The 24221-nt window shown below is 51.8% G+C and overlaps 1 protein-coding gene across 1 annotated transcript in view; it reads right to left on the reverse strand.

Annotated features, from left to right (window-relative positions):
• SNED1 (sushi, nidogen and EGF like domains 1) overlaps window positions 1–24221 on the reverse strand; it is a 72174-nt gene that overhangs the window by 31568 nt on the left and 16385 nt on the right. The window contains exons 2-4 of the mRNA XM_051991713.1: window positions 9121–9408; window positions 7871–8011; window positions 6021–6183 (exon numbers count right to left, since the gene is read on the reverse strand). Coding sequence (XP_051847673.1) covers window positions 6021–6183; window positions 7871–8011; window positions 9121–9408 — 592 coding nt within the window. The remainder of the gene's footprint in view (window positions 1–6020; window positions 6184–7870; window positions 8012–9120; window positions 9409–24221) is intronic.

Here is a 24221-nt window from a genome sequence, read left to right on the forward strand (position 1 = left end):
ATTCCCCATCGCAACCCCCATGGAGCTGTGCCTTGGGTCTGAGGGAGTTTTCCTGACTCCAAGCCAACTCTTCATCTATCAGCATATCCTAGAGCATGCTACCTGACACATAGTAGGAGCTTTATAAATTCGCATCCACCCCCATATCTTAGAGCATGCTGCCTGACACATAGTAGGAACTTTATAAATTCTCATCCACCAGCATCTTAGAGCATGCTGCTTGACACATAATAGGAACTTTATAAATTCTCATCCACCCCCATATCTTAGAACATGCTGCCTGAAACATAGTAGGAACTTTATAAATTCTCATCCACCAGCATCTTAGAGCATGCTATCTGACATACATTATGAACTTTATAAATTCTCATCCACCAGCACATCTTAGAGCATGCTGCCTGACACATAGTAGGAACTTTATAAATTCTAATTGAGTGACTGAAATTGCCAGCTGTCTCTAATGTAATAATAATAACTCATACTTATTTAGTGCTTTAAGGTTTGCAGAGACTTTATGTCATTTGTTGAAAAATATGCTCAGTACATTGTATAAAGCACTGTCTTAGGCCCAGGGGAAATCAGTCCAGTTCTGAATAAAACAGAGGCTTGTACATGCTCTCTAGAAGTCTCAAAGGTCTTGGCTATTAGAAGACATGATCCCTTTTGTGTTGGAAAATTTCCCAGTGACTGGATGGCAGAGAATCCACTCTTCTGATATCAGAGAATGGTCCTGAACGCCATTCCAACTTCAGCACCAGGACTGGCCGTTCCACGGCAACCGGAAGAGTCCTCAGGGGGCCGAGTGACCGAACTGGGCCTGCTGCTGCGATCTGAGCCCGTGCCGGGGACGTCCACTTCTTCCAAGAGGGGGATGCAGGATGACACGGCCTCTGGGTGACGACTTTATAAATTCCATTTGGGATATTCCATCGGACTCCAGGAGAACCCCAAGTTCTAAGCCCCGTGAGCATCGGGACCAGAAGCCAGACTGTACAAAGAGCAGCTTTTATCTTCATCAAGGATTGTCTGGACCTTGGCCCCAGAGCAAGGAAGGAGAGCCTGCCGCCACCCAGCCACTTCTGTGTCCAACCAAGGGCAGGTCCCTGAGGGAGGCCGGCCCAGGGCCGTGCCCCTCAGGAAGGCCTGGGGAGAGCCGGCTTTACGGAGCTCAGGGGAAGAACACGCAGGACGTCCAGGCCAGAGAGGCCATGGAGCTGTGGGGCTGGGAAGCCCTTGAGAGCAGAGCTCTGCTGAGGCAGCACGGGGGCCTGCTCCCCGACTTGAGGACAAGACATCAGGCAGACCAGGCAAGCTCGAAGGAACCTCAAAGTGCGGCACAAGCCTGTGCTGGGGGGCGAACCCAGGTGGGCGGTAGATGCTCAGGCTGGGAGCCCCGCTTGGGGTGAGAGGAGGAGGAGGAGGAGGCTTCTTTTTCTCCCTTTTTCCCCACTAGGGAGAAAAAAGGTGATTCAGGATCCAGGCTGGGGGCACTCTGGAAAGTGCTGCGTTCCAGTCTCGCCCCAGGCACTGAGCAGCTGAGCTGCCCTTAATGCTCCGAGCCTCAGTTCCTTTGTCAGCAACAATAGAAGGTCAACCACAAGCTGGGGGGAGGATCACATGGTGCCCTGAAGCGCTGTGTAAGCTCAGCCATTGTAGTGACTGTTAGTAATGTGTTGTCGAAGAGGAAGCCAGGGAACTGGTGAGAGAGGGGCTCGATGTCCTCGGGGGGCAGCCCTGGATGGCAGGTGCTCGCTGCTGCTGAGCTCATAGAGGGGTCTCCTCTCTGTCATGGACAGTGGGAGGGGACTCCAAAGTTGAAGTGCCTCAGTCAGAAAAGAGAATCAGAGGCAGAGACAGAGAAAGATACACAGAGACAGAGATAGATACTGAGAGATAGAGACGAGACAGAGAGAGAAGGAGAGAGACAGAGAGAGATGAGAGCCTCCAGCCCCAGCCTGTAATGGATCACTGGGCAGACAGCTGTCGGGGCAGTCCGTGCCAGAGGAGCCTGTGCCATTTATTAGACGGCTGACGGAGTGAGTGCCGTAGACACGGGAGGTGTACATTTGTGCAAAGGGCTGGACAAAGACAAGGGCACTTTCCTGGTGGATCCCAGGTGGTTTGGTAGATTGGAGAGCGCCAGTGGGACGGCCCAAGAGTAATGACTGACGGGGAACACGGTCCCTAGTGCAGAGCCCCGGACACTTTCCATGCGCCTTCTGGAGGAACCACGCCCAGCACGGTTCTGGGCTTTGTGCGGAACAGAGATCCGGAGGTGAGTAACCCTTATAGTGGGTTCCCGGTAGAGACGCTTAGAGCGAAAGTCAGAGGGGAGGAGAATGCGCCTGCTCAGGGCCAGCTCCGACTGTTAGGGACAGCAACCTCGGGGATGAACGGGGGCATCCGGGGCCCGCTTAGCTGAGGGTCGAGCTGGGGGGCAGGGGTCACTACCCGTTAGATGCCCACGACATCCATATTTTAAAATATGCATAATGGGATTGCCGTGCAGGGGATGCGCATCCCAATTTGCTTGCTGCCATCGCGGGGGCGGGTCCCACATCACATGGGACGCCGTTCTCCCAGGTTCCCTCTCAGCCCCTGTGCTTTTCTTCTCTATCACGTGCTTTGTTGTCCTGGTTGGTTCTTTCTCCGCACTCCTGACGAGTCTACAGCGCCCACATTGCTGCTCTTCCTGAGTCTTCAGCCCCAAGACCGGGACCCTCTTTCCTTCCTTCTTCCTTTTAATAAGACCCCCCCCCCCCCTTAACTGTGGCTTCCTCACTTCTCCCTGCAGATGCTGGGCTTCGGCCTCCACCCACTGGGAGGCGAGGCGGTCCCACGTCTTCTCTCCCAACACTTCCTCTGTGTGTGTGTGAGTGTAGTGCAGGGACCTGTGTGTTCCCCAAGCAGCCCCCATTCTGCGCGGGAATAATGACTGGGGGCTTTTTCATCAGTCTAACTCTCTCTCTGTAGCTTTTCTCCATGGCTCTTTTTGAGCCTCTGAACAGCCGGCCGATGGGTCTGGTCTCTCCTCTCTCCCTCAGATCTTGCCTTCTCCTAGCTCAGTGCCTTGGCCTTCCCCCCCCGCCCCTTCCCCCAGTAGCCGGGTCCCCGACCCCTCGCTCTCCCGGCCACGTTCCGGCTCTTTCTTCTATGGCTCCACGTGCAAACTCTTGTACAAGCGAGACCCGGACTCGGCGGCCGTGCGGGGGTGGGGTGGGGTGGGGTTATCAGACTCCGAATGGCCACACGACTGAGCTGACGAAGCTCTCGGCTGGGAAGCCCCGAGATGCGGGTCAGAGGGCCGTCCGTCCCTAGAAGCGAGCGCTCTGCTCGGGCGTCAGGGCCACGAGGAGTCCTCGGCTCCGCGGGGGACGCGGGGGCTCCGGACACCGCCCGGCTTGGCCACAAGAGAAGGCGCCGGGAGCGCGCGTTCCTTGCGGGGGCGGAGCCAGCGCCCCTTCTCGCCCCGCTCCTGCTTCTCTCGGCGCCACCTCCCCTATTGAAGCTGACAGGGCCAGTCCCTTCTCCACTTTCCTGCCCCTCGGTGGGTCCTAGAGCCTGACCTTCCCCCGACCGTCGCTCCTCTTCCTCCCGTCTCCCCGCCCATTCCTCTGGCCGCCCTCACACGGCGGACCCGGAGGGACCCGAGGCCATTGGAGCCAATAAGGCTCCCTCGCCTCCATTCCCTGCCAGGGGCCCTGCAGGCCCGCCCCGAGGCCTCGGGTGACCGGAGATCCTCTTCCTCCTCCTCCTCTTCCTCCTCCTCCTCTTCCCGCCTCTCATGGCTCCGTCTCCGTGGTTCTCCTGCAGTCCCGCCTTTTTCTGGCCCCGCCTTCTTCCGGCCCGCTTCCGGTTTCCCCAGGACACTTCCGCTCACAGCTGGTGATTTCCCCTCGGGGTGTGGGTGCGAGTGCGGCGCTGGCTCCGCCTCCCAGGCTCCTTCATCACGTGGGCCGTGTTACAGCCGCGGGGGAGACCCCGGCCCAGGGCGAACGTGGCTGTGCGAGCCCCCGAGGCCCGGGCCAGCTCCCGCGCGGCCCCTTCCTGCGAGAGACTCGGAGACTCCTGCAGCTGCGCACGTGGCGGACTGAAAGCTGGGGCCCACAGGTCCCTCGGCCCAAGCCCTCCTTGTGCACATAAGGACACGGAGGCTGGGGTAGAGGCTTGCGCGGGGCCCGTGTACAAGGGGCAAAGCCAGAGCCGCCGGGCCTCGGAGTCAAGGGCCTTCAGCAAGCTTGTCCCAACGAGGAGCAAACTGGGGCCTGGATTCCCGGTGTTCAGAGTTTCGCTTTCGCCAGTCCCTTCTCATGGCTTTTCCTCATCCCCAAATTTTGATCTATCTAAACAATGCTCTTTTCTCAACAAGACCTTTTTGTTCTTCTGTTCCTTCCCTCTCTCCCTCCCTCCTTTCCTTCTTTCCCTACCTTTTCCTCCCTTTCTTCTTCCTTCCCTCCCTTCCATTTGTCCTCATTCCCTCCCTCCTTCCTTCTTTGCTTCCTCTTCCCTTTTCTCCCTTACTTCCTCCTTCTCTCTTCTACTTCTTCCTTCCTTCCTTTTCCTCCCTCTCTTCAATTTCTTCCTTTCCCTTTCTTTTCTTCCATTCCTCCCTCCTTCCCTTTCTTCTACTTTTCCTTCTTCCATTCCTCCCTCCTTCCCTTTCTTCTGCTTTTCCTTCTTTCTTTCCTCCCTCCTTCCCTTTCTTCTACTTTTCCTTCTTTCTTTCCTCCCTCCTTCCTTCTTCTACTTTTCCTTCCTTCCTTCCTTCCTTCCTTTTTCCTTTTTTCCTCACTCTTCCTTCCTTTTCCATCCTTTCTCTTTATTTTTCATCCTTCCTTCTTCTTTTCCTCTCTTCTACTTTTCCTTCCTTCCTTCCTCATTTCCATTTCCTCTCTTTCCCTTTCTTTTCTTTCCTTCGTCCTTCCTTCTCTTCTACTTTTCCTTCCTTCCTCCTTCCCTTTCTTCTACTTTTCCTTCTTCCATTCCTCCCTCCTTCCCTTTCTTCTGCTTTTCCTTCTTTCTTTCCTCCCTCCTTCCCTTTCTTCTGCTTTTCCTTCTTTCTTTCCTTCCTCATTTCCTTACTTTTCTTCTTTTCTCCCTTCAATTTTTCCTTCTTCCATTCCTCCCTCCTTCCTTCTTCTACTTTTCCTTCCTTCCTTCCTTCTTCCTTTTTTCCTCACTCTTCCTTCCTTTTCCATCCTTTCTCTTTATTTTTCATCCTTCCTTCTTCTTTTCCTCTCTTCTACTTTTCCTTCCTTCCTTCCTCATTTTCATTTCCTCCCTTTCCCTTTCTTTTCTTTCCTTCATCCTTCCTTCTCTTCTACTTTTCCTTCCTTCCTCCTTCCCTTTCTTCTACTTTTCCTTCTTCCATTCCTCCCTCCTTCCCTTTCTTCTGCTTTTCCTTCTTTCTTTCCTCCCTCCTTCCCTTTCTTCTGCTTTTCCTTATTTCTTTCCTCCCTCCTTCCCTTTCTTCTACTTTTCCTTCTTTCTTTCCTTCCTCATTTCCTTACTTTTCTTCTTTTCTCCCTTCCTTCCTTCTTCCTTTTTTCCTCACTCTTCCTTCCTTTTCCATCCTTTCTCTTTATTTTTCATCCTTCCTTCTTCTTTTCCTCTCTTCTACTTTTCCTTCCTTCCTCCTTCCCTCTCTTCTACTTTTCCTTCTTTCTTCCTTTCCTCTCCTACTTTCCCTTCCTTCCTTCCCTCCCTTCTATTTTTCTTTCCTTTTATCCCTTCAATTTTTCCTTCTTCCCTCTCTCCTTCCTCCCTTCTTTCCTCCCTCCCTCCCTTTCTTCCATTCATCATAATTCCATCAGGCACATGACGTGGCCCAGGGATAATGCCTTTAAGGGGCTCACTCCCTCCTGAGCCCCAGCGGCTCCACCCCTCACAGGACCCCCGCCTGGAAGCGTGACAAGATGGGCACTGGAACAAAACGGGGGCAAAAAGGAAACCCAGGCGCCTCGCTGCCCTCCTCCCCCGCCCCGCCCCAAAGGGCAGACGCCTAGTGGCCGTCCTCTTACTTGTGTTGCTGCAGCCCCCCACTTGCACCTGGGCATCATCGATTCTGAACACCCATCGCCCGGGGATACCCACATTTGTCGTCATCTCCACGTTGACGATGTCATCGGTGCGGGAGCCAGGGATGTTGAAGTAACGTTTCCCATCACCAGCATTGAACCCTGCCTGGGGACACAAGGGCAGCGAGTCAGGATCCCGGGCCGGAGGGCGTGGACAAGCCGCCCGGCAGAGGGGAGAGTGCCGGCCTCGGGGCCAGAAAGCCGGGGTTTGTGTCCTGCTGTGCGCTAACCATGGGCCTTCTTCCCTCTGAGGCGAGAACCTTGGAAGTGGGAGCTCTCCTTCTCCCCATTTTACAGACAAGGAAACCAGAGCCCAGAGAGGCTGTGCCCACTTAGCCGTCACCCAGTCCCTGCCTTTGGGCCTCCTAAAGTGCTCGTCCCCTATGCGGGACATCAGGCCCATCTCCAGCTGCCCCGTCCGGTGCCCACGTTTCGCTTTCTGGACCTGGGCAGCGCTGACACTTCTGTCCCCTTCAGAGGGTCCACCATGGGGGTGAAGCTCCGCGCTTCTTGGGAGGCTGACCTAAGTTTGCTACATAGCCCCGCGGCCAACCCAGGCGGCATTCGGACAGAGATGGACACCAGCACTGCCGGTTCTGCGTCCGGCTCTCTCTGTGCTCCGCGCTCTACTCAGGAAGGAAGAGGGGAGGGTGTGAGAGCCCTTTGGGAAAGAACAAGCTTCTACTCTAGGGCCACGTTCTTACAGGCCCTAGAGTTCTTACAGGTCCCATGTGGCGCCGACCCGAAAGGCTCATTCGGACTGAGGGCCGCAGCTGGGACACCCCCCCCCCATGTGAGTTGGTGGGTCATGGGAAGATCAGGAAGGGCGCCCAGACCCAAGGAGACGAGCTGGCTAGTTCCCGGGCCTAACCACGGAGAGGATTCAGTCAGCCTGAGCCTTGCCGTCCCGAGCAGGGAACCAAAGCCCAGGGAGGTGGGCAGCAGGTGGCCAAGGGGGTGAAGAGGCCCCTCCAGTGGCACCTGCAGCTACGTCTCATTCTGCGGGCGTCCGGGCGGGTCTGGGCTCTGACCGTGGACAGGCAGTGACATGGGCCCTTTCGGAGTCCGAAGCCTCCCCCTTTGCCAGGGTTAAGTTTACATCACAATGAATACATATTGAGAAGCAAAAGTGATTCCTTTCAGGATTATTGACCGGGGACTTTGTAAAACCGTTCCCCCCAATGGCCTGTTTTGGCAACATCTGTGCAAAGTCTGTCTGCCCTCCCTCTTTCTTTCTCCTCCCTCCTTTTCCTCTTCTCCCTCCCTTCCCATACTGTTGCTAATGATTTTTAAATATTAAGACTCAGAAGACTAATAATGCTGCTAGGAAGAATCAAAAGTACAGCCTTTTAAAAGATGCTTTAAAGCTCTGTTCTGTATTCATATGAGACTTTTTCCCTCTTGTCTTGGATCTTCTGGGCTGGTCTAGGCAGGGCAGGATTGTGTTCTTAACAACCGATCCCAGGAAAGCTTTACGTGTGCACTATAAATATGGATACTTAAGATAACACTTTCCTTGAGTTGCATATTAAATATAGCATTGTGCATTACAATGAAAATTTGTGACTTAAGGGCAATATATATACCTTTGTAACCTTTATATTGTGAATAATAACAAGTTTTGCTTTTTAAAAAAAAAACAGCCCAGCCAAACCTCCAGCGCCAAGGGAGAGTGGGGAAAACCCAGCCCTCCCCACGCTCTGGAGGCATGTTCTGAGAGCCTCAGAAAAGCCCCCCCGCCGCAGGGAGAAGCATCTGGGAAGGCCCCCCCCTCCCGCGCCCACCGAGCCTACCTGTGCGGCAATGCCTCCCAGCCCTGCCCGGTCGCCCCCGCTGCTGGCGTGCATGCCCGTGGTCCACACAACGGACTCGTAGTTGAATATGGTAAAAGACAAGTTGCCGTCCGTGATGAGGACAATCTGGAAGGTGTTCACCTAGGGAGAAAGAATCACAGAATGTGGAACGTCAGGGCGGGGAGGGCCCCGGGAACATAGACTTCAGGGCTGGCATTCTACCCACTGTGTCACCTTAAACAGAGCATCCTGAGCCCAATTTAGCTTTTCCTGAAAGACTCAATCCCTGCCAAGTTCTCGGAGCTGGGGGGGACTAAGGTTGATAAGCCCCTTTGCCCCAAACCTCAGTGGCTCCCACCTGTGCTCTTACTGTTCTTGGATCTACTTTGTATAGTTTTTTCCATCTCTCTCCACCATTAAACCGTCCCTGCTTGTTATTGCCGGCTTCCAGCAAGCCTCCTTGTGCCCTCAAACGTCCTCCTGCCAGGGTTATTTGCCAGGAAGAACGGTGTCTAGAAGTCACAAATCTGAGGTTCTGAACAAGGGCCTCCCCTCTGATCTTGAATAAAATGTATGACCCTTCCTTAGAGGTGTCCTGCCCAGCCCAGGCTGAACAAGAATCTCTGTGCACCCCTGTGGGGGCTCGTCTCTCTCCATCTTCCCCCCTCTGTCTCCAGGGAGCTGTTCTGTCACCAGACCTAATTCATTTCTCGGCAGCATCCCCTTCTGTTGCTCCTCCCTCTGCGTTCCTACATGACAGCCCTCCCAGAAGCCCCCTTCACTTCTAAGGCTGATGGAAGAAAGGAGTCAGACTCCGGAGAAGCGGAGGGACTTTGGCCAGGGATGTCTCGGAGCCCCCGAGCTGAAGGACCCGAGACAGTCGGGCTTCGCTATCACACAGGATGGGACCGACACGTGAGCAGGTGGGCTGAGGGTGTCTAGGACCGTGTGCGCCTTCTCAGAAAATGACTCTAATCCAATTCATGAGGGCAGTTCTTAGTTATCCAGAAAGGTGAGTGTTGACAGAAGTCTGGATTACCGGGATGGTTGTCCGTGTGGTCTAGAACCAGGGAGGACAATTATACTCAGATCTTTTGGTCAGAGGGTATCCCCAAAGGAACAGATCCAGACTGGTCCTGGGCGTGGCCGTGTCAAGCAGTGTAGAACTAGCAAGCAGAGAACAGGTAAGGGGAGAGAGCTCTGGGGGGGGGCACCCCACTCAGGGATTAAGTCCCAATGGCTGAACTTACCGGAGAAACTGAGCTCCCTCCGAAAAAGGTGACCCGGTGCCAGGTAGCCACAAAAACCCACTGGGCTTGGAAATCGGGGAGCTCCGGGAAGTACTTCCAGATGTCCTCTGTGGCTCTCTGCAGGGTGGGCTGCTCCTTGCTCTCCCGGTAATAGACCTCCCCTGCCCGGCGATTGTCCACATCGGCCCAGAAAGCAGCCACCACGCAGCGGTCTCTAGAGATGGGGAAGGCTACGGGAGTGAACTGGGACACCTCCTTGAGGAAGGAGATGATTCCGTTGTTGTTCACCTGTTTGAGAAGATAAATGAAATCAGTGCTTTTTGTTTTCTCGTTTATTTTTCCTTTTGGATCTCATTTTTCTTGTGCAGCACGATAAATGTGGAAACATGTACATTCGACGTACACATATTTAATCTGTACTGGATTACTTGCTGTCTGGGAGAGGGAAAAAAAATGGAATACAAAATTTGCAAGGGTGAACATTGAAAACTATATGCATGTGTTTTGAAAATAAAAAGCTTTAATTAAAAAAATTCCAAAAGAAAAAAAATCTGCATTGTGCTTCCCCCAGGCTTCTCCCCCAGGTGCCTCTTGCTGTCTCAGGCCAGAAGGAGGCGGCTGACCACCAGCTCCTTCTCCTTCTCCATTCTTCTGCCTCTGCTACAGCCTCTCTCATGTAGAGGTAAATCCCTCTACAATCCCCTACCCTTCTTTCTTCTCCAGCAGATTGCCCTAGTAGCCTCCTCTTTCTCTCTCTCTTTCCTCCCCTGTTCCTCTCTCTTCACTCTCTCCCTATCTGCTGAGCCGTTCCCTGCTGCCTACAAGCACAGCCAGCTCTTCCCTACTCTTTGTTTTTTTTTTTTTTTTTTTTAATACCTTTTTCTTTTCCCCAATACATGCCCAGGTAGTTTTCAACATTCATCCCGGCAAAACCTTGTGTTCCAGTTTTTGTTTCTCCCTTCCTTCCCCCGAGCTCCCTCCAGGGGACAGCAACAATCCAATATAGGTTAAACATGTGCGGTTCTTCTAAACAGATTTCCCAATTCATCAGGCTGCACAAGAAAAATCAGATCGAAAAGGGAAAAAATAAACAATAAAAAGTGAAAACCCTGGCTCTGATCCACATTCAGCCTCCATATTTTCTCGGGATGTGAAACTCTCCATCCCAAGTCTTGGAATTGCCCTGAATTCCCTCATTCCTGAAAAGAGCAAGTCCGCAGTTGATCATCACACATACAAGGATCTCTTGGCTCAGCACCAGTTCCTGTCGGTCCCTCCAGCCCTTTCCTAAATGCGCGCTGCTGGTTGTTCCTTACAGAAGAATAATACTCCATAACATCCATGTACCATCACTCATTCAGCCATCCCCCCACTGATGGGCGGCCCCTCAGTTTCCAGTTTCTCGCCACCACAAAAAGGGCCGCCACAGACATTTTTGCTCATGTGGGTCCTTTTTCCTCTATGATCTCTTTGGGATTCAGACCAGTAGAAACGCTGCTGAGTCAAAGGGTGTGCACAGTTTTATGCCTTTGGGCACAATTCCAAATCGCTCTCCATCACGGTTGACTGGGGGACGGTTGATCAGCAAGCACTTATTAAACACTTACTGTATATCAGGCACTGCCCTGTGTTGGATATACTAAAAGGGGCAAAGCCCAGTCCCTGCCCTCAGACGTCACCCTCTGAAGAGGGACAACCTGCGGGTACCCATGGCACCAGGGCTGGTGGAGGCTGGTCTCGGGAGGTGCCGCGGGGTGTGCACATGGAAGGGTTTCCTTCCCAGGCCTCTGGGAGCTGGGAGGTCACTGCAAGGGCTGGAGAACCATCAGCAGGCCTCCTCTCGGCTCAGCCAGGACTTCTGTGCTCCTCCAAGAGGAGGACCCTGAGCTGCCAACAAAGCCTCGGTCCCCTCTCTGGTCCCTGCCCCCAGAGCCTCTGCCCCAGGCAATGCAGCCCGGCCACCCTGCGGTCAGCTAAGCCCCATCACCAGCTTAAGGAGCTGTGCCAGGTCATTAAGGCCCAAGCAGGTGCTCCCCGGCTCCACGGCCAAGCCCCGCCTTCTGTTCCTTTCCCTAATGAGGAGGGTCTGGCCCCCTCCCAAGAGCCCGGCAGTCCCCATGCTGAGCCTAGGACACAAAGTGGCCGCCCCCTGGAGTCGGGGGCTCATTAGTCTAACGAGAAGCCAGGATTCGAGCAGCAAGTGTTTGCTGAGTTCCCTGAGGGACAGCCCCCTCCCCACTCACCAGGGCTGGCAAGTCAGCTTGGCCCGGGGAGCAGGAGCTGGGACTCTGACCTATCAGCAGGGAAGTAAGAACATGGAGGGACCTTTCCCAGGATCCCAGAGTTTGGGTCGAGAGAACCGGGCCCGACTGACTCGGGATCCGCAGGCTGGAAGGGAACCTCAGAAATCAAAGGGCGACAGGCTGGGAGAGACCTCGGGAGTCGTGGGGTCAAGAGCCTGAGCACTGGAAAGGAGCTCAGAGACCCTCTGCTCCAACCTGGGCCTCTCAGACACGCTGTCATTTGACTTTTTCTTGAGGCTTGTAGTAAGGTAGGACCTACCCCCTACTGCTGATAAGCCATTCTTTCTCCTGAGATAGCCTATCCTTCTTCCTCATTTAGCCACCCCCTCCTCCTGAAATAGCCCACCCCCTCCTCCTGAGATAGCTCACCCCTCCTCCTGAGATAGCCCACCCCTCCTCCTGAGATAGCCCACCCCTCCTCCTGAGATAGCCCATCCCTCCTCCTGAGATAGCCCACCCCCTCCTCCTGAGATAGCTCACCCCTCCTCCTGAGATAGCCCACCCCTCCTCCTGAGATAGCCTGCCTCTTCTCTTGAAATGGCCCTTCCCCTCCTCCTGAGATAGTTTTACCTTGAGGTAATTTTAATTTCAAAGGGTGATTTTTCTGACATCACATCTAATCACTCTTTCATGTGACAGCCCTGAAGATATCTAAAGAAGATATTTTTGGCAGCCCCTGAGTATTCCCAGTCTCTAAAGGGATCACCCTAGTACCCCTTCTCTAGACACTCTCCAGCTTATCAATATCCTTCCTGAAAGGCGCTACTCACAACTGAATACGACACCCCCTATTTGGTCTGACCCATTAGTGTTCAGTGCACTGGGAGAAAGGCTAGAGACACAAAGTTAGCATGAGCTCATTTCTATCCCCCAAAGGCTCCCTTCTTCTTGGGCTGTAGCTTACTCACAGAACTTTGGGCTCCCAGATGGAAAGGGCAAAGGGGCCCAGGGGCCTTCTAGCCCCGTCTCGTGATTGGCAAAGGGCTTGCCCAGCCCTTTCGGAGCCAAGACTCAGTCCCCTGGTTTCGAATCTCCTGTGCGGCGGTCCTGCCCTGTTCTGACTCTGTACCTTGCACTTCATGCGCCAGTGGCTTCCATAAGCCAAGTCCAATTATTAAGTACCTTCTGTATGTAGGAACTATGCTAAGCGCTGGGGATATAAAGAAAGATGAAAACCTTAAAGGGTGTCATATGCAGGAAACAACATGCCACAGCCATGTAAAAAAACAAGACGTCTGGGGGGGGCAAAGTGGAGATAGCAAGATACCTTCTCTGGGATGCCATCATGGCACAGGACCAGTTCTCGTCAAGGGGCCTTTTCAGACCAGTGGGCTCTGGAAGGAGGGAGCAGCTCTGAGCTGCCCAACGGCCAATCCTTTGGGGTTGGGCTGAAGCTTTCCTCAGGAGTCCGTCCACTCCCTAGCCCCAGTTCCTCCACCCGTGTCCCCGCTGAGCACTCGTCAGGCTGCCCCTGCCCTGTACTCGGCTCCTATGCCCAGAAAGGGAGCCCCAGCACCTTGCCTCGGCCCAGCAATGGCCGAAAGGGGCCTGTGACCGGGGGAGACAACTTAACTTCTTAAAGGCGATATTTGGCTGCTCTGCGCCAGGCTCTGGCCTGGGCATTCAGGACATAGTGACAGAAAGGTAGCCTTGCCTGCCTGCTGGGAGCGCCTCCACACCACCTGCTCCGGCCTTCCGGAGCTCTGCCAGGAGGCAGTTAATGAGTGTGTAGTGGTGAGAGAGCGGGTCCTGGGAGTCCTGAATTTGAATCCTTTCTTCAATACCTACTAGCTGGGGGTCCCCGAGAAAGTTCACTCACCATTTCTGACCTGACAGCCCCGGGGGCGCCTCCCCACAGGTGTCTGAAGCAAGTTGGGAGAATGTCAGAACTAGAAAACAGCCCATTGATCACCGAGTCCAGAGAAGGAAACTGAGGCCAGGGAAGGGAAAAGGAGGCGACCACCTGGCTGTGGAAGGCTTAGGCCTGGCTCCCCAACTCCAGAAAGGGGCCCAAGGGGGCTCTCTTTTTCTCGTCCAAGGGGCAGTCATCGCCACGTCTGGCCACCGGCCACCTTGACACAGCTCCCCGCAGGGGCTCTCACCGGACATTTCCCGGCCTTCCTGGTGGTGTCCAAGTTGGAAATATAAAAAGAATGGCGGTTTTTGTTTATTTCCTTCTCCCATACCAGCTGAGGATCAAAACAAGCCTTCAGGAAATGTGGGACACAAATGGGTCTCTCCAATGGTGCAGATTGCATCCCATCTACACATGACTCGGGTGACCTTGGGCAAGTAATTTATCTCATCAGGTCTTGGTTCCTCTTCTGTAAATTGAGAGGGTTGGACTAGATAGGCTCTGATTTTTTTTTTTTTTTTTTTCTGCTCTTAATTGAGGATCCTATGAAATGGAAAGGGAGGAAATCAGGGAAGGCTTCATAGAGGAGGTGGTATGGGAGCGGAGATGCGAAAGAGGAGGCACTCCTTCCAGGGCGGAGGGACACCGGCACAAACGCCGTCACCTGCCCTCGGGAAGAGGCAGAGGCCCAGAAAAAGCCTTCCGGCCGGCACACAAAACCCCCACTCACTAGTCTGGTATGAGAGAAGCCACAGACTCCGGGACCGGGAGCCAGCAGCAGAAGCCACAAGCGGGGCTCGGGGCAGCACCGCTTCGGGCGGCAGGTTCAGCGCAGGTGTGCTCTGGCTCCCGCGGAGGCTTCTGGGAGGTGCCCTCCGGGGGATGGGGGTGGGGTCCTCCTCTGGTTTCCTCCGTTTGAACAGAATCGGAGGCCGGCGGGGTTGTTGGGCGTGTGCGGCTGTTGGTCAGTTCATTGGGAACCGTTCCCTTGGCTCGGCTTCCGTGCCCACAAATCGCAGGGCGATTTTGCAGCCTGGTAAATAAAATGGGCGACAAGGCCAGAGAAGCAAAGATGAGGGTCTGAGCCTTGGGGGAGGATGATGGGCTGGGAGGGAGACCCGAGGGGAAGGTGCCTCCCCCGGGCCGGTCCCGCGGGGAAGGAGCGGGGTGCCAGGGGAGGCCCCTTTCCTGAAGGCTTGTTTTGGTCCTTGGCTGGTAGGAGAGAAGGAAACGCCATTCTTATGGCATTTCCGACTTGGACGCCACCAGGAAGGACGGGAAATGTCCAGTGGCGAGAGCCCGCGCCGGGGGCTGGGAGAAGGTGGCCCTGCGGACAGCTGCCCGCCCCCCCCCCAGGACAGGAGAGCCGGGGACCCCAAGGAGCCCCCGTCTGGAGTCTGGGGAGCCAAGCCTAACCCTGCCTGCCCACCCCGCAGCAGCAGGTCCTTGCCCCTCCTCTGGCCTCAGTGTCCTTCTCCGTAAAGGCAGAGGGTCGGACTAGGTGAGCTCTAGTTCGGATATTCCGCTTCAGACACCCGCGGGGAGAGCCAGCGAGATGTAGGAAGGCAGAGCCTGCCATTCACTCCAGTTGGACAGCGCCTCGTCTTAAACACCTACTGTGCGCCAGACTCCGTACTAGGTGCTCTTCTACCGGGAGAGTTCTGCTTTTTCCCACATGATCTGTGTGATGAGGAGGATGGAGGCCGTCGGAACCTGGGCGACTCCCCAAGTCCCCGATGTCCAGAGCCTGTCCTGAGAGAGGACTTTCCTCCTCCAGGAAGCCCTCACCCAAATCTCCCCAGCCCCAAGCCCGCTCTCTGTTCCTCACCACAGGACGCTCAGACGTGCCCAGACATTCGTCTCCCTAGAACAGTCAACATGAGCCGACGTCGTGGGCCCTGAAAGCCACACACAGAAAATTAATAAATTTGTAATTCTATAAATACATAAAATTATAATAAAGGTGTGAAGTGAAGAGAGCTGGTCTCCGGGGTCCTGAATTCGAATCCTTCCATTAGCTGTGACTCTGAGAAAGTCATTTAAGCTCACTGAAGCCGACGGCCTTGGGCTCCCTCCTAGCTGTAGTTCTCTAGTTCTGTGAAGCTGACCTCGGTATTTTACAGACAACATCCTCTCGAGGGTCACACAGGCGGCCTCATTTGTGCAAGGTCACTCATCTGGTCATGATGGGAGGGAGGATTTGGAGAACTCCCTCTCCAGTTTGATTACTGCTTCTAAAATAGAACCATACAGCAGGGTGGGTGCTGGGACCCCTTCCCCCTCAATTCCCCATCCCCTGCCCAGACCCCCCAGAGGGGGAGGGGAGAGGGCTTTGCAGGAGCCCATGTGGATGAGCCCATCATCATCGCCCTATCAGCCCCCGAGCAGTCTGGAGCTTCCTCCTGGCACCCTAATCACAGGACATTCCCCTCTCCTAGACTGCCTCTGCTTCCTTTGTCTACACACGGATTGCCTGGGTCCCCATCTGTCTACACAAGGATTGCCTGGGTCCCTGCCTGTCTATGCAGGATGGATTGGATCTCTATCTACTACCACCAAAACGGGGAGTGCAGCTGGGGAGGTGAAAAGGAGACTTGGTCAACAGTCCAGAGCGGCCTGGGTTCCAGTCCCACCTTGGACATTTGTCAGCTTTGTATTTCTAGGCAAGGGATTGAAACTCTCTGTGCCTCAGTTTCTCTATCTGAAAAAATGGGGGGGGAGCTTCGACTCAGTGGCCCCCGGATCTTTCCACCTTGGAATCTATGATCCCATGATCCCTCCTGGACAAGAGAGGAGAGGCCTTGGAGCTCAGCCAGGCCACCCACTCACTTTAGAAGAAAAAACTGAAGCCCAAAACCTGTATGTGACCATCTCAGGACTGACCACCCAGCTCTTCTCAAGCCAAATCAAGGGCTTGTCCCACTATTCCAGCTGTTTCCCTCCAGGAAGTTTTCCTTGCTCATGGAACACGGTTGCCGATGACCTTTCCTCCTTGGGATTTCAGGGTGTTTACGCTGTGAGAGGACTGCAGTCCTTCATCCAACAAGCATTTATTAAGCATCTACTTTAGGATAGATACTTTGTGCCAGATCTGGAAGATAAATGGGTTCCCTGTGACTGAATCTGGGGGGGCTCTATTGCATTCCCAAAGGATCTGGAGCGAGCTTTTTGTCCATCCATCCAAGGATCAAAGCTGATGATTTTTTGCTCCCAGGAAGATTTTTTTTCAAGGCTCCCTCAAGCTTCCACAGGCAGAACCCAGAACCTCAGAAGCCATTTAATTCCATCTGTACTAAGAAAAAGAATCCTTATTATATCATATCCTGAAAGTGCGCATCCAGGCTCTATTTGACCCTGAGAGAGCGAGTCAAGGCTACACAAGCCTATTACATGTGGGACGTGTTAATGACATGTTAGCCCCAAACCTCGGACAGTTCATAAACATTAAAAACCGCCGATCACAAGAAAGCAATCATAAAACCTCACATGTAGGAGTGGGAAAATTAGGAGGAAAAACAAAAACGAGCCATCTGATGGCAGACTGAAAAACAAAGACCAGAAACTGAACTGACCGAGGATCAGCCCCTTCGTCACTTGTCCCATCACCATGAGTCTGAGGTGGAGGGAAGCCACTGAACTAGAAGGTGATAGTCTGGATCACAGGAGCTCTCCATCTGGAAAAATCTCATGCTTAAGGATACCCGGGCTCCCTGAAACTCTGCTTATTCCAGATGATTTTACAATTCCCCACTAAGATCTTTCAAAATATAAATAGAACCTGCTCAAGCATTCATTCGGGGCTTCACAAATAAATAATTGCCTATGAGCAGTAGTAATAAGTAAATAGATTGGGAAGGGCTCCTGAAAGTTCAGGAACGGTATGGTTTTTAATCTTGAATTGAATTATAGGTGAGGAAACTGAGCCCTAGAGAGGAAACACGATTATTCAAGATCACACAAGGAGAAAGTGGTAAAATTTGAATCCACACCCTGTGACTCCCCATCTCCCCACTGCCATCTGCTACCTCCAAGGGCACATAGATGTAGAACTAGAATGTAGATGATTTTGCCGTGGCTGCCACTGGCTTATTTCCTTCTACTGATTCCCAGGAAATTCTGTCTTACTTGGACACCTGAACCAATCTGATCAGAGATGACTCAGAGAATCAGTGTCCAGACTGGGCCACTAAGGACAGTGAGGGGATGGAAACTCTACAAGGAACAGGGTATGTCATAACCTGGAGAAGACTCAAGTGGTCACCGAGATCCATCTTCAAATAACATGTGGAAGGGGGATCAGCCTCCCTCTGTGTGGCCCCAGAGGGGAGAATTAGGAAGCGATGGCTTCTGAGAAGCTCCGTTTAATGTAAGGGAAAAGGTCCTGAAGGCTGGAGCTGTCCAAGGTTGAAAGAGGGGCTTGCAGTGGTGAGAAGTCCCACAAGTGAAATGGGTGACTGTGGATGACGCTGGGGAGGAGATTCTCAACCCCATCACCTCGGAGAAGGGTGGACACTGGAAGGGCCCCCCAGGGCCCTCCAGATCCTGTTATTCTGCTCTCTTTGAAGACCGACGAGTCTATGGATCTTGGAGATGTTCAAAGAATACTGGGGCGTGGTGAAAAGTTCTCACCTTTTGAGGTTCACACGCCAAAATTATGTTCCCTCTGATGCAGCTCGGGTTCCATCCCAAGGGCTCAGCTGACACTTTCCAGCACTTTAAAACTGGTGCAGAAATTCAGAGAAATGGCCCCATTTGAGTCCCGCAAGAGCCCTATGAGGTCAGTGCTGGATGCATTATTATCCTCATTTAATACAGAACCTGAAGCTTTGGGAGAATGATGTGTTAATGGCAGAAGAGAGATTTAAATCCAGGTCTTTACTGTCTCAAAGCGCAGGGCTCTTTCAGCATCTAAAACCTAGGTTTCCCACAATTTTGCATATAGGAAGCTTCCAACTGACTCTTCAGTGTAAATTGGAATAAAGTGAAGATGAACCATCCAGGGAAGGGAAGTTGTAATTATTGGAACATCTTCAGCATTGGTGGAAAGGACAGGAGGCATTCGCTGCCTGCCATCTTGCTTGCCTCTCTTTGTGGCTGGGCTTCGGGTGCCAACCTCTAGACCAACGTTCATTCTCTTCCTTGGGGACCCAAAGCAACTCCGATGATCCAGTGGCTCCGGGACCTGTCGACTGCTTCCCACGCATGCCTGTCCATCCTGGACATCCATGTTCTCCCCAAAGTCCTCCCAAAAGGCAGAAGGTGTTCCTCTTTCTCCACATGGCAACAACATTTACCTTCATTATCCTGAGTTCATAATCGTCTAAAAAGGAGTTCAAATCAAGCTTTAGGTACTTACTAGTCAAGGGGCTCCGGGCTTGTCATCATCGTTGTTGTCCTTTGTTCTCGAAGAGACCAAAACGATCTCCCTATGTTAGAGTCTGTTATGGTGTGTCTGATTGTGGCTGATCAGACCAATATGCACTTGGAATGTTCCGCCACAGGTCGGACACAACCCCTTAATCTCTGATTACCTCTTTTCTCAACCGAAAAAAAGGGGGTAATAAGAGCATCTGCCTTCCAGGTTATTGTAAGGATGAAAATGAGATGATATTTGTAAAGGGTGTAGCATGGTATCTGACATACAGTAGGTGCTTAATCAATGCTTATTTCCTTTGTGCATTTCTTCATCAGCATATTTTCTTTCTTCTCTCCGGAGTACTTCCTTGCTTATCTGGGCCTGCTAACCACTCCATTTGCTAACCATCACAGAGGTGATAAGGGCAGATAGTGGATTAGCTGGAAAGTCAGCTCTGAGTCACCTAACAAAATGGCCCTGGAAGATGGGTGGCTCATGAACATTTTGATAACACAAATCTGAAGCAGGACTGATGGAGAAGGGAAGAAGCCCCTCAGAAGGACTATCTCACATAGACCTTTTGTTAAGGGCCTCCATGTCCCAAGGGGCTTCATTTCCTAGTGCCTGCTTTTTTTTTTTTTAAACTCCCCTTCCCAAGCACCACAGGTTAGCCTGGTTTGCTCGTTGCCAAGCAAAATATAATTATGGAGTAAATTTTCACTGTGGCGTGCGGGGAATTTCCAGTCACATTAATGGAAATTGAAGGCAAAATCCCTCCCCATCAAACTGCAAACATGCCTCGTGCTAATGGGACTCGAAGACCAGCTGCCTGTCAAACTCGCTCGGGACGGAGAGGGATTGGCAGCTTGGATCGGAGCCCATTCTGCCACAAAGGCAGCCCGGTCCTGCCTCTGCTCACAGCAAAAGATTTCCCCAAGAATCTTTTATTATGGCAACCCAGTCCTTCGGAAGAATTCTCTTCAAAGAGGAAATCTGAGGCTGGAAACTTGCTGGGGACGGCAGCTCTGACAAGGCAGTTTCCCACCATCACATTGATCCCTCCCAACATAATGACAGGAAGTAGGCGATTCCCTCAATCTGGATACTCTCCTCTTCCTTAAATCTGCTCCCCAAACACCCCGTTGGAAGAATTTCAGACCTGGGCATCTTCGCGACATTGGCCATCCCTTCCTGGTCCATTCTACAAATGTTTACTAGACATCTTTCATGAACAAAGTGCCGAGGCAGAAAAATGAAAGAAAATGCCATCTCTTCCTTTAAGGAGCTTATAATAAAATGGGGGCTATGACAGTGAAAATGAAGTAATAGAAGGAATAATAGACGAAGTGCACAGGCAAGGCTTTGTGGGGTTGGGAAGGTTCTGATGGCTTGCAGGTAGAGCAGATGCTTCAGAAATGGGGATTGAATTCTTGAAGGAAAGAAAGCGCAAGCTGGAACCCTTTGTGGGGGGCTGACATTGGAGCTCAAGGTATGAAAGAAGACCATCCAGGGAGGGAGGAGGTGTGTGCAAAGGTAAGAAGGGGCTGAATCTGCAAAGAAGACTTTGAATGGAGCGGAAGTCGGTGGATCCAACCCATGGAACCAATCAGTTCATCTCCAGAACTAAAACAAAGTCCTAAGAAAAGGCTTATCAGATTGATCCCAGGATGCTTCCAAGTCTACTTCTATGTCCATTCTCTGCTGAGAGAGGAAATTAGGTTGGAATTGGGAGCTGGGGGAGAGATGTTTAAAATAGCCATTGGAATAAAGATGGAGGCGGGGTGGGGAAGGATTGCTGAGCAGCATGAAAGGTGCAGTTAAGGGGAAATGGTCCATGAATCAAGTCAGAATTATTTCATGATGTCTTCCGGGATTTCTGCACGGCTCAGTAGGAAGAGCAGGGAAGGCAGATGGTGGAGGTGGTTCAAGATGGGTATTAATGAGGGTTGGGTGGATAGAACAGAGAGAAAGGACAAGGAGAAAAAGGAGTCAGTGATGGAGAACAGTGAATTTTAGAAGCCAGAACAAGGGGATGGATTAGGACCACGGGGAGGGATTCCTGCCTTGCTCATTGGAAAGTGACACTCTCTTCCTTCTGGGTGACCACAGGAAGCCACAAAAGCTTTCTTCTTTGTGAAAAAAGCCACAAAACCATGCCATTTGGCTTGACTCCATGCTCCGAAACCCAACTCTAGGTACTGTTCCAAATGGCTACTTCCTAAGTCTCCGCTTTCACCCCCTGACTTTGACTTTACTGAAAAGAGCAAGTGGAGCTGCTGCTTCTCCTTAAAATGTCTCTCCTTTGGAGCGATCATCGGTTCTTCTTCCTTGGCTAGGCCCTAGTGCAGGGACTTTTGTTTCTCTATTCACCTACTTCCTCTGGACTACTCCATCCACCACTCAATCATTACCAGACACTTTCCATCTGTTCATAAGCAGATTTAGTATTTTCTTATTTAAAAAACCACAACTTTCATCCTCCCACCTTTCTCAGCTTCTCTCCTAGATCCTTCCTTCTTATCATCATCAAACCTAAAGCAGTGATTCACCCAGCTAGCGGCCTCCACTTCCTTCCCACCAACTCGCCCTCTGCAGCCTCCTGCTGCTGGTTTCTGCTTCACTTTGATTCCTTGGGCAGAAGCTGTGAAGCTTGATATCAGGAAGAGCATCATCAGTGACGTTGAAAAGTGGGTCTGGTGCTCTTGGAGGCTCTGGGCTTCCCTCGCTGGAGGTTTGCCAGGAAAAGCTGGAAGACCATTTGGGATGGGGACAGGAAGAGGGGATTCTCGCTGAGGTCAGGCTGAGTTTGGTGATCGTAGAGGTCTTTTCTGGTCTTCTGAGTGAGTGATGCTGCGCTTCAACAAGTATATTACCCCTATCAGGTGCCAGACCCCGGGGATGAGAGATTTTAAAACACTTGATCTATTTTTCTCATTGTAAGAGATCAATCGCCAAATCTTGTAGGATTTTCTTAGTTCTTACTTCATTTAGCCTCTGAAGACCTGGACATACTGCTAAACTCCCTCCTCTTCCTTCTGAATCTTTAAGCCAATCAACAAAGATTTATTAAGACTGACTATGGGCAAGGGGCTTACCCTCTATCCCAGCCCTTCTTCAATCTCCTCAACTTGGGTGATGAGGAAATCCACTGGGAGAGAAGGCTATTGTCTGTATATTGATATATTTTTATAACAAGCTAAGTGAGACACATAGCATGCCTATTGAGGAGAAACTGGCCAGTCAGTCTGCTTTAATTATTGGCTGCTATTCTCAGACTTGCCCAGGGAACTAGAAGCTAGGTGGAGCCGAGGTGGTTAAAGCGCCATTTTGGCGGACGAGGTCACAATAGAACAGAAACCGGAAGAAGGCTTTCGGGATCCTGGTTGGGTAGAAGGAAATGACCGGCTTTCGTGTGAGAGGCAGGTTTGTGGAACGCGAGAATTGCGCGGCTACAACCTGATAGATTTCAGCGCCGTGCTGTTTCCCAGCTTGAATATATTCTAAACTCTTACTCTTTACATAAGAAGCTTGAGGTGCCATCCGGTTGACGCACATCACTCGTCTCCCCTCACCCTCGGCAAATTATCACTGAAGGTTACGGCTTCTTGAAGTAGAGAGTGGACCCTGTAACAAGGGCCGCCTCAAAAGAAGCCAGGATTCCCAAGCCATTAGAAGGAATCGTCAGGACATTTTCCACGCCCTGATCTTGGTAATTCACCTGCCAGCCATTTCAGGGAAGGGGCTGCTTGGTTTCTAGGTAAAAGCCCCACCGGAGGATGTACCACAGGCAGAGGCCTGCTCTTCCTAACAACGTCAGCGTGGATCTGCTCTGGGAAAACTCAAGCATGGGATGACTCTGCACTTAGTGATTTCTGAACCTGCAAATTTCAGGGTCAGCTTTTAGCTCCTCAAAACCTGACCTGACCCTCTGATGGGCCGCTTCAAGCGAGAGAAAAGCAGAAAGCACTAGAGAGAGCAGCGAGCCTCTCGTCCTTGCAGAATCAGAGGCAGCCCCAGCCCCAGAGGAAGCGAATGGCCCCAAACCAAAACAGGCCGAGCGTGTAGTACGTAGGGCCCCGGCATGTCATGTAATGAGATCCTTCACCACATCTGCTTCCCCTAAGACCGCGACATCCGATCAGCTTGTGGGATTATTGAAAACACACTTCTCAGCAGCACCATCCATCATTATTCAGATACCCCCCATTTAGCGATGTCACAAATGGAATCCGCAGCCTCGTCGCAGGTTGTGCTGCGGACTTATCCAATCTGTCCCAGGAGACCGAGGTCAGGACTCGGAGGTTTTCTGGAAGAATTACAGAATCATCTCGTCCTAGGAATTCACAGAATCCCGTGGTGGGAAAAGGAAGGCAGCTCTGCGGTCACTCATCACACACACCTGGATAATGATCCTCTCTGGCATTTGTAATGAGTTGCCGTTCAGCCCTGACTTGGAGAACTCCAGTGGGGCAGAACCAAAGTTCACTGTGGGTTCAATCTGGGCTCAGATTCTGCTTCTGATCCTTAGATTCCAGATCCTTAAACTCTCAAATCCCCCAAGATGGATTATATGAACTCTGAGCCCCTTCTACTTTCATCCATCCATCCATCTATCTATTCATCCATCCATCCATCTATGCATCTATCCATCTATGCATCCATCTATGAATCTATCCATCTATGCATCCATCCATCTATGCATCCATCCATCCATGCATCTATCCATCCATGCATCTATCCATCCATGCATCTATCCATCTATCCATCCATCCATCCATGCATCTATCCATCTATGAATCTATCCATCTATGCATCCATCCATCCATGCATCTATCCATCCATCTATGCATCTATCCATCATCCATGCATCTATCCATCTATGCATCTATCCATCCATCCATGCATCTATCCATCTATGCATCCATCCATCCATGCATCTATCCATCTATCCATGCATCTATCCATCCGTCCATGCATCCATCCATCTATGCATCTGTCCATCCATCCATTCATCTATCCATCTATGCATCTATCCATCTATCCATGCATCTATCCATCTATGCATCTATCCATCCATCCATGCATCTATCCATCCATGCATCTATCCATCCATCCATGCATCTATCCATCCATCCATTCATCTATCCATCCATCCATGCATCTATCCATCCATGCATCTATCCATCCATCCATGCATCCATCCATCTATGCATCTATCCATCCATCCATGCATCTATCCATCTATGCATCTATCCATCCATCCATGCATCTATCCATCCATCCATTCATCTATCCATCCATCCATGCATCTATCCATCCATCCATGCATCTATCCATCTATGCATCTATCCAGTTATCCATCCATCCATCGCTGAGGCAGTTGGGGTTAAGTGACTTGCCCAAGTGTAGTGATCTTAGTGGGGGAGCACAAAAGGAAGGAGAGCCATGAGGAGGAGGGTCAAAGAGGGAGTGTCTCATTTCCAGTCCTCTCAGCCCTTAAATACCTTGGTGTATACACACTGTGTATGTGTGAACTAGAGAACCCTGACCCATAAGTACTAAGCATATATGTGAACTAGAGAAGCAT

The sequence above is a fragment of the Antechinus flavipes genome, chromosome 3, assembly GCF_016432865.1.
Source record: "Antechinus flavipes isolate AdamAnt ecotype Samford, QLD, Australia chromosome 3, AdamAnt_v2, whole genome shotgun sequence".
NCBI lineage: Eukaryota > Metazoa > Chordata > Mammalia > Dasyuromorphia > Dasyuridae > Antechinus > Antechinus flavipes.